Source organism: Lepidochelys kempii, chromosome 11, assembly GCF_965140265.1.
Source record: "Lepidochelys kempii isolate rLepKem1 chromosome 11, rLepKem1.hap2, whole genome shotgun sequence".
Taxonomy (NCBI): domain Eukaryota; kingdom Metazoa; phylum Chordata; order Testudines; family Cheloniidae; genus Lepidochelys; species Lepidochelys kempii.
In genome coordinates this window covers 47,332,793-47,343,427 of record NC_133266.1, presented here as the reverse complement: position 1 = coordinate 47,343,427, position 10,635 = coordinate 47,332,793, and the positions used below count along the sequence as shown (strand labels likewise).

Genomic DNA, 10,635 nt, shown 5'->3' with positions numbered 1-10,635 from the left:
CACCATTCTCTGCTTCAGCCAACTGTAGGTTATTAGGTCACGAGTGCCAAAAATTATGAGTAGTGCTTCAATTTGCATAGTTATTATCCACACATCATTCAGAGTGAATAAAAGCCAGATTGTAAAATAATTACGATCTCTTGAAGTGGAGCCAGCCCCAGAAACCAGATCCATCAGTCTTCATTAATTTGTATACAGTTCTTTTAACAGAACAAACTTTCTGAAGGTACTCGCATGGGAATGTTGAGGCAGCTGCACAACTTTTATTTTGAAGAAAAAGTTGAGCCTCAGAACAGCGTGTTTGAGAGAGAGAGAGAGAGAGAGAGAGAGAGAGACTGCATTTAAGACTTTGACCAGCATGTGTAAGAAGTGTTCTCATGGCTGGACTAATCTAACACATTTTTACCTGGGTAAAACTTGGCAAAGTTTCACATTTTCTTTCCACAGTTGAAAGGAATCCAGTACAATTCCCTCCTTCGATCAACTTGACTCCAGTGTTTTTGGATAGCCTGCACGGTTTGGTAGTGCACAGACGTGCCTGTCTTATGTGGCCTCTATGGCCCTTTTTTGCTCTTCTGTCAGAGAGAGGGAGGGAGGCTTCCCCCAGCACCAAAATTTCATTCTGTGTGCTCTCTGCAGCACAGTAGCTAAGAACAAGTTTCCAGATTACTCCCTGGGTTTTTTGGCGTTATTTGCAGGAAGAAGTCATTCCCCCCCCCTTTAAATGGATGATTGTGTTACAATCAAGAAAAAGCATCTCCAAAGACCTATTTTTAGGTAAGTGATGCTCTTGTTACTTTGAACTGAAATGTTCCAGACTCTTCCCCTACATGCTTATTTATTAACTTAAGTTAATAAATATACAGAAACAAAGAAAATATTTCAGTGGATTAAGCCTCAAGTTTAACTTGGTGTGTCCCACTAAAACATTAGATGCTTTAGTAACTTGGAATTGTTCTTTCAGCTTGTACTGAAACTTTGTGGAAGTTGGGGTTTTTTTTTTTGTTTTTGTTTTTAACATCATCAACTTTTTCCAGTTTTTTGTGAGAGATTTTCCTTGTGAAAGAGGCATGGCACTTGAAAAACTTTTTTTATTTACTAAAAAACCACACAGGCATTTCTCCGAATGTTTTCTGAATTATTAAGCCCTTTAAATGCAGAACATTGTTCTTGCTTGGTTTGGCTGATTATGTCTGAATGGCAGAATTTTCATGCTGGAAATGAGACACCTTTCAGAGTGAAGTAGCTTGCTCACAGGGACTTAAAGCTAAGTTCTACATGTGATTAAACAATGCATTTTATAGCTAGCTCATAGGAATAATTATGGAGGAAGATTAATGAATCAGAATTAGTTTTGTGTTTTGTGTGATCTTTTCTACGTATATTTTATCTGTGAAATATCCTGGTAATTTATGAGATTGTTTTTATTTTATCTCTTTGCTTTCTGATTTCTAGTATATTTAATCAGTTGTAAAAGTCCTTTGGTGTAGATCTGGCTAACATAATCAAATACTCCAAAAATCCTCTCTCTTCCCTCTTGACTCAACTAGCTTGAAAGCTAGTGAACCTGCATGGGAATAGCATTGTTCTACTGCTATGAACAGGGATTGATGGCTGTAAAAAGAAAATAAAGCTACAATAGTTCACACTTTTGTTTTTTACTAGTGACATCCTAAACACAGCTCTCAATCCTACTGGATAGAACATGATGACATTGATAGGGTATTGTAGTCACAGTGCTGATATGATAGATAAATATAAGATTATAGATGGCACTATGGCATGTACAGGGTTGTAATTTAATGGATGATGTCATAAACTATGCAAATGCAGTAATAATTGGTGTCTGAGCTTCAGAGGAAATTCAGACAAGTACTTGTACCAGGATTTTCTGTTGTGGTTGTTTAAATATTGGGGGAGAAGGAAGGGGATGGAATCTTTAGAATACGATACCAGCAGAAAATCAGAAATTCTAAGGCATTGTGTAAATTAAGTAGCTGGAATATCAGCTGTAAACTTGAATAACTTGGATTTTGTGGATTTGCCACACAATATTCATGATGACTAAAACTGAATATGTTGCATTTCTTTTATCAAAGACAAATATTTTTAATGTAAAAAGGTTTTGACTGAAGATTAAACAATGTGTAATATTTTCTTAACATGACACCTTTTCCATTCAAATTAATAGTTTCAGGCAAATATATATCTGTTCACACATCTATAATTATTTTTAAGATGCTCAGTAATTATCCAATAAGCTTTGACAAATGTTGTCTAAAACACACATTCTTCACCCTCTTTTGAAGCAATTATAGTCATGGGTGAATGAGTGTATACTTCCTGGTATGTTCAGAGCACTTCTGTGATGACTTTAATTGCTGCCAGAGCTCAAAGATGTAGCTAAGTCAGAGACAAATAGTTTACTGAAGCTATTTTATGGAATTTTTCCCAAAGCGTATTCTGGGAGTAAATGTTAAATGAACAGAGTATTTCTATTTATTACTTTTTACTTTTATTATTCAGCATTTCTACTCAAACCCATTTCCCCCAAATCTGTTCTAAATGATGAACAGCTAACTGCTGCTGCTGGCAACTGCAGGGCCGTAGAACTAAAAAACCCTAACATGGACGGCACCCTAAGATTTCACTGAGTAGCTATTACTGCTCAGGTTTCAGAGTAACAGCCGTGTTAGTCTGTATTCGCAAAAAGAAAAGGAGTACTTGTGGCACCTTAGAGACTAACCAATTTATTAGAGCATAAGCTTATGCTCTAATAAATTGGTTAGTCTCTAAGGTGCCACAAGTACTCCTTTTCTTATTACTGCTCAGTCACAGGAACTGTGTATATACTACAGAATTTTTTTAAGAAGTATTTCCTCAGTCAAGACCAAACAGGAACAAAATCTCCTTGTGACATAAAAATTGTCACATGCAGTAAATAAAGATGTTATCATATGAAATATTGTAGCTGTGTTGGTCCCAGGATATTAGTGAGACAGGGTTGGTGAGGTAATATCTTTTATTGGACCAATTTCTGTTGGTGAGAGAGACAAGCTTTCAAGCTACACAGAGCTCTTCTTCAGATCTGGGAAAGGTACTAAGGGTGTCACAGCCAAATTCAAGATTGAACAGATAGTTTAGTGTAAGGTTTCAGAGGGTTTAGTATAAGTAGTTAGCACATATTCTAAGGGACCATTCAAGCTGAAGTGGCCCACTAACCACCCCTGTAGTCATAGTGCAAAAAGGCAGGGTTAGTGGGTTACTGTTTGTTGTAGTAAGCCATAAATTCGATGTCTTTATTGAGATGATTTTTAGTGTCTAGCAAAATTATAAATTTATTAAACTGTGGGTTTTTTTGTTGTATTGCAGAGTAGCCTCCCAATTAGATGACGTCTGCTGCTGACCTTAAATTTCTTGTGCTCTGGAGACTACCTAGTGGTCAGGGGACTTAAATTCAGTAGGTGGTCAGGACCCAGCAGACAAGCTGTTTACCAGGCAATGCAATTGTACATTCAAAGGGGTGGGCAGTCAGATACAGACGAGCTTCAAACTTTCCAAAATTCTGTATGTTAATTCTATTTCAGGGGCAGATAGCAGATAGCTTCCTTAACCATTGATGTATAAGCTCAGGAAAGACAGTTATTTCTGTGTAAAACACTTATATGGCTGTAATATCAGAGCACTTGACAATCTTTAATGTAGTTATCCTCAAACACCCTTCTGAGGTGTGGAAGTGCTCTTATCCTCATTTTACAGATAGTCTCTATGTGCCTCAGTTCCCTAGGTGACTGACTCAAGGTCACACAAGAAGTCTGCATTGGAGCAGGACTTGAACCCAGATCTCCCAAGTCCCAGGCTAGTGCCCAAATTACTGGGCTATGCTTCAATCCTGTAATCTTGACTTTGGCCTCCATACTTGAGACACGAGCTGAACTTAATTCTTTAGTCACCTATTCTTATCTATCATGGTCAGAGATAGGCCAACACCAAAACCGTTTATCTCTTTTCCACACCTCACAAAAAAAAGATCCCTCCCTCCAAATTTGGTATTTTGGATAAGAGCTAGCTTGATCCAAACAAATTCTGGCTTTGCAAAGAGAGAATATCCCACCTGATATTTTTAAACTGAAGAATAAAATATGTTTTGCGCATTAGATCCTTTCATACCAGGATCTCAGAGCATCTTGCAAGTATTAATTCTCATGGTATATTTGTGAAATAGGTAAATACATGCGAGGAAACTGAGGCAGAGGGGCTAATGGACTTGCCCAAGATAACACAAAGAATCAGTGGTAGAATATAGAACTCCAGAGTGCCATGCTTTGCTAAACCATGCTCTCCCCCGAAATTCAAATCACCCTGTTTGCTTTCTTTTATTACAATGGTCTTGTGTCCACTCACAACACTTTTCCTCGGTCTCATGTATAAGACAGGGATGGTCATTGAATTGAATGGAATGCCATTAATGAACCGTTGACACACACGCTATTTTATACATAACCACACATGCTGGTAACTTACTTCTGTGTTAGAGTTTGAAAGGAAGTCAGATCAATAATTTACCAGAGATAAGAAAATACTTCCCACTGATTTTTCTTTCCATGAAAAGACAAAACTTGCACTGAAAATGGCACTGAGGGACAAATGAAACAACAAAATAATTGATGCAGCTGGTTTGCTAGCATAAATTTCGTAATTGCATGAGATTGGACAAAATCTCAACAAGGTAGATTAAGAGCATGCAGTATGTCCTTTTTGTGGGACACTGAGAAAAAAAGATATTCTGCACTTTTGGTTCTGCTTCAATAATCCTAATAGTGCAGGGAAAGCTCAAAGATAAGAATGGAGCAGCTAGGTTACCTATCCCTAGCTTCTAGCAGCTTTTTAGATGTTAGTTGTGATATAGATGGTAGATTATGTTCATGTGTATACCAATAGCTTTGGATGTATGTCACTCTGTGTCTTGCGCATGGAATTTGCAGGCGCAGATTAGGCATGTATTTTATACTAAGTGAGTGTAATTTAGAAGTTTAAGGTGGTAATATTCCAAAATAAATGAAAGAGTCTTAAAAATGAAAAATTATTTTTCACTTGTAAACAGTGATTTCTTGTTAGAGATACTAAATGGGTTGGCATGAAGTTAATTAATGGCACAGCCACATGAGGTAGACTTTAAAAAGGCCAGCCTTTTGAAATTTACCTGTGGAAAAAATTTCATATAGTAGAGGTGTCATAAATATAAAGGGAAGGGTAAACCCCTTTGAAATCCCTCCTGGCCAGGGGAAAGCTCCTCTCACCTGTAAAGGGTTAAGAAGCTAAAGGTAACCTCGCTGGCACCTGACCAAAATGACCAATGAGGAGACAAGATACTTTCAAAAGCTGGGAGGAGGGAGAGGAACAAAGGGTCTGTCTGTATGCTGCGCTTGCCAGGGACAGAACAGGAATGGAGTCTTAGAACTTTTAGTAAGTAATCTAGCTAGGTATGTGTTAGATTATGATTTCTTTAAATGGCTGAGAAAAGAATTGTGCTGAATAGAATAACTATTTCTGTCTGTGTATCTTTTTTGTAACTTAAGGTTTTGCCTAGAGGGGTTCTCTATGTTTTTGAATCTAATTACCCTGTAAGATATATACCATCCTGATTTTACAGGGGGGATTTCTTTATTTCTATTTACTTCTATTTTTTATTAAAAGTCTTCTTGTAAAACACTGAATGCTTTTTCATTGTTCTCAGATCCAAGGGTTTGGGTTTGTGGTCACCTATGCAAATTGGTGAGGCTTTTTATCCAACATTTCCCAGAAAAGGGGGGGTGCAAGTGTTGGGAGGATTGTTCATTGTTCTTAAGATCCAAGGGTCTGGGTCTGTAGTCACCTAGACAAATTGGTGAGGCTTTTTACCAAACCTTGTCCAGGAAGTGGGGTGCAAGGTTTTGGGAAGTATTTTGGGGGGAAGGACGCGTCCAAACAGCTCTTCCCCAGTAACCAGTATTAGTTTGGTGGTGGTAGCGGCCATTCCAAGGATAACGGGGGTAATATTTTGTACCTTGGGGAAGTTTTGACCTAAGCTGGTAAAGATAAGCTTAGGAGGTTTTTCATGCAGGTCCCCACATCTGTACCCTAGAGTTCAGAGTGGGGGAGGAACCTTGACAAGAGGCAATAAAGCATTTCTTGAACAAGAAAAGACCCTTATGATTATTCTTGTCCAAGCCAATTTTCTAAAGTGCTTACCTTTTAAAATCTGATTATATACAGTTTTTGCCCTGGATTACCTGCTCTGCCAGACAGACAACTCCATTCTATTCTATAAGGCAACATCACAAAATGCAATTTGACTGGACAGATCTCAACTCCACCCATCAGCTATCGTTTTCAAAAACACAGCATGTTTCCTCAACCAATCTAACAATATATGAACAACAAAACTGTTTTTTAAACAAAATGATTTACTGCTATTGGTAGTAATAATAATAATAAACAGTTGTGTTATAGGAAAGGTGGCAATTACATGTGTTATAAATAATTTTATATAACTACTTGATATGAAACTCTCCATAGATGGGGCTAAACATAGGTAGCCTCAACATAGCTTGTCAGCTGGTGTAAACTGTGTAGCTCCATTGAATTCCATCTGACTCAGAGACCCTTGCCCAAAGGATTCCACTAGGGCTGGCTAGAGCCCCATTGTCAGTAAGAGGAGATTTTCAAATGCACAGATGGGAATTAGGTGCCTAACTTGGGGGTTGGGCACCTAGCTGCCCTTTGTGTGTGCCTTTCAAAATCTCCCTGTATGGCTATCGTGTTGGTCAAGCATGCACTCTTTTTTTCTGGATGGAAACTCGCACAGAAGCCAGCTCAAGCCCTTTGTCATATTTGTTACTTGTAGCACGGTGATGCCTTTAGGGCCTCATCTCTAAGCAGGAGCCCTGTTGTGCTCGTCATCTGGCTTTGGACTGAGGGATTTTTTCCAGAGAGTACCAGGGACAGACAGACATGGGGACATTGTTCTGAAAGTGGGAGAAAATCAAAGAGGGTTAGAAGGAGAGCTGATTTTTCCTGCTACAGGGTTAGGCCCAATGATGTCTTGTCTTGGCTTCTGCAAGTGGAATTACCTGCTTGTAGTCTGGCTGTTTCTGTCACCTCTGCTCTGTGTAAATAGGAATTGTGTACATAGTATAAACAAATTAATTAGATTAGGAAACAGCTGGAGTCTCTAACTTCTACTGAAAAAATACCAGGTCCAAATCCCCCAAAGCTGCTGTATGTTGCCAAAAGAACAAGAGAACTCTGAGTTTAGCAGGTTCGTTATTTTGCAGAATCCTGCCTTGGTATTTTTATGGGTAGCTAAAATCAGCTTCAAAAATTGGGTACCAAACCTCTCTGCTGTTCCAGGGTGGAAGCCCATCAATGGGGATTTTTACACCAGCCATGTGCAGGTAGGCAGTTCCACTAATGCTGTACACTGAGGTGACAACTCAGTCATATCTTCTAGATTTCTGTACAGTGTTTGGTTTTTAGAAAATGTTTATAGTGTTGCAATTTATAAGCTAATAAAGTAGCTTTTGATTTGTTTCACTTAAGTGCAATGTAATAAACTATAGAGACTGCATGCTTTCTTTCAGATCTTATTTGTTGGCAAAGTCTTTCCTTTTCCCCCTTCAACAATATACTAAAATTTATTTTCTAGCAAAAAATAACTCTCCTTTAAGCCAGCGATGTAATGCCCTTACATGGCTCTTTGTTGTTTCTTGAAGCTCAAAATACTCAAGAGTTTTACTACAGGCAAGCATACCCACCCATGTGGGAAAGCATGAATGCTCAATCTTATTTATTAAAATTGTTCTATTTGTAGGTCAAGATCTCTAATTCCCTGTGGCTCTAGTTCAGAACAATACTTAAGCATGTGCTAAACAGGGATGCTTTCCTGCATCAGGGCCTATCGGTTTGTTACTATTTGTCAGGAGTATACCAAGAGTCGGCACCTCTTTAATCAAAAGTCCATGGAAAAGATGCCAAATTAGACTCATGAAGTGGTTTACAATAACAAGGAAGCAATTCACTTATGTATAGTGGCTTTATCATGTCCTGTGATATTTTCCCATTATTAGAATATAATACTGAAGTGGGCTGATGTCAAAATACTTTGTGTAAATAACTATCCATCGCACAGAACATCTTTTTAGCTAACTTCCTTCTAACCTAGTTTAAATGCATCAGTACCCCCCTACCCACTTAGGAAGAACATCATTTAAAGAGCAGAGGAAGTCAAAAGGGAATAATTTACTGTTTAAGTAAACAGCATAGAAAAGGAAAAGATTTTAGAGCAATTCAGAGAGTGCTTGGTAAAATGGGATATTTATCCCCTTCACTTAAACAATTGTCTTAAACAAATGTGTCCAAACTGTTATCCTCCTTCTCCTCACAGTATGTCATTAAGAAGCAGATGTGCTACAGATTTAACAAGTTTATATGGAATTATGTACTGTAACTAATACAAATATACATCGTCTTCCATTATTGCTAGTGATCAGTTAGTTGTTAATTGTACATGAATGGAGCACATTCACTTAATGAAATGATTATTTATTCCCTGGGTTCCAGAACCACCCTTTGCTTCTAGCCCTGAGCAAAGGGCCACACGTACATGCACTGCTTCAGAAATTACAACTTGTTCTACTTGCTCTAACGGGAAACTATTTTACTGCAGCCTTTTACAGGGCACATCTTACTCCTCATCTTGCACCACCTCAGCTCTGCTGACCAGTGTGTTGGGTGAGGTGGAGCTCGAGGCTCAGCCTACTCCCCCCCGAGCATGTTCTACCCACCTGCTTGCTCATGGTGGGCAATAGTGACCCCAAGAAGATTGTGCAGGGGATAAGGTGGGGATTCACATTCCCTTCTGCTCCAGTGTGAGTACAACAGGATACTGATGTCTGAACCCAAAGTTATTGAGCAGGGTATTGTTTAACACTTAATTTTTAAAATGACTTTTCATTAAATGGTTACTTCTGAAGGCAGGAAGGTGAGGAGACTGGCCTGGAAAGTCTTCATGGAAGAAGTGGGTTATGGGAAGAAGTTAAGAGGAGAGAGGGAAACTTCTCCATGCACAGGGACAGTGTGAAAAGAAAGGTGTGAAGATGAGACTGGGAGAAGAATGTGGCGGGAGCAAAAGGAAAGAGGTCTGTGAGCAGCATAGAGAGCCAAAAGGGGATTGGGGAGTAGAAGGAAAGGAAAGTCGAGATGTAGGTGGCAGCAAGTTGATGATGGGTGTAGAAGGTGAGGCTGAACATGCTGGTTATGTGGGAACAGAGCTTAGTGGAGAGAGATGGAGAAAATGGGTCTGAAAATGGCACTGAGGCTGTGAGCCTGGGAGAAGAAGCAAAGGTTGGAGTCAATGGCCAAGTGAAGCAAGGCCCTGCACTCAACTTGATGGGCATTTCTCTGTTTGTCTTCATGCAGTGTGGACAACTGAAAACTTAATCTGATCAATTTTAAAACCTGAGGGAATGTCCGAGGCATCAATGGACAAAACTTTAGTGATTTTGTTGACCATCAGAAAACCAGAAGGGAGACGTGAAAGACACATGGAGCCTTCTGGCACTCTACCATTTCAACTCTACCCATTGTCCTACTAGAGTTTAAAACGTTAATGCCCCGAATGACACATCTCCCAGTCAGTAAGACCATAAATACTTTAACAAGTTACAAATTATACAATTTTAACTATTTACATATTTAGATATGTCCCTAAAATAGAAGGAAATAGAAGGGTAGTACACAGGGAACATGTATAACATGCCTTAGCTGTTAAAAAAATATTCCTTGCTCTCCCTCCTGAGAGATGCCTAACAGGTGTGGGGTGGGTTGTCAGCCAGCAGGGGGAACTAGTTGGAGAGGAGAGTGCATGAAACTTTATTCATTCATCTCTACTAGCATCCTGCTTGCTTCCTGAAAACATACATGCTGAAAGGGAGAGAGAAAGAGAGGGCCCCAGCTTTCTGCCCAAGCTTTCCAATCCGGAGCAAGACAGGGGCTTTGAAGGGAGGAGGATAGGGGAGACTGGTATGAGGGAGGTGAGAATGGGGGATACAGAGAGGATGACACACCAGAATCTTGTGGGGGGAATGGAGGAATGCAAGGAGCCCATGGTGAGTGCAACGAGCTTGGGCTACAGAAGCAGTGAAGTGTGTGAGCCTCTAGTGAATAGTGATAGAGAAGGAGGAGAATAGTTTTGTTTCGGATAGACTGAACTTGAAATGCTGATGGGATATGCAGAAGGAGATGTGAGGTTGGTCAAAGGGACAGAGATAAGGAGCTGAGAGGTTGATTTGGCAGTCAGTGGCAGACAAATGATAGGTAAACCCATGAAAGCAGAGGAGGTTACACAAAGAAGGGGGAGGATTAGAAAGAGGACAAGGACAAACTATTGAGGTTTACCAATAGAAATGAGGGGGAAGAGAGGATGAGGATTTTCCAAATGAGAGATGGAAGGTGAAGGGGAGTTTTGGAGAGAGCAGCTGCAGATCCTGTGCTGGAGATAAAAGGATTTTGTGAGTTGTGTGTTGCATTTGGTCTGTATGTTTTCGGTGAGTGTCATGTGGCTGGGCTTTTGGGCCCCAGAGCAGGCCAAGAGAG

The 10,635-nt window shown here is 39.6% G+C and overlaps 1 protein-coding gene across 6 annotated transcripts in view; it reads left to right on the top strand.

The window, feature by feature from the left end:
- Positions 1–358: 358 nt before the first annotated feature.
- PDE1A (phosphodiesterase 1A) overlaps positions 359–10,635 on the top strand; it is a 190,317-nt gene continuing 180,040 nt past the window's right edge. For all 6 annotated transcript variants that reach the window (XM_073306084.1, XM_073306085.1, XM_073306088.1 and 3 more), the window contains exon 1: positions 359–777. In XM_073306084.1, coding sequence (XP_073162185.1) covers positions 725–777 — 53 coding nt within the window. In that variant the 5' untranslated portion in view covers positions 359–724. The remainder of the gene's footprint in view (positions 778–10,635) is intronic.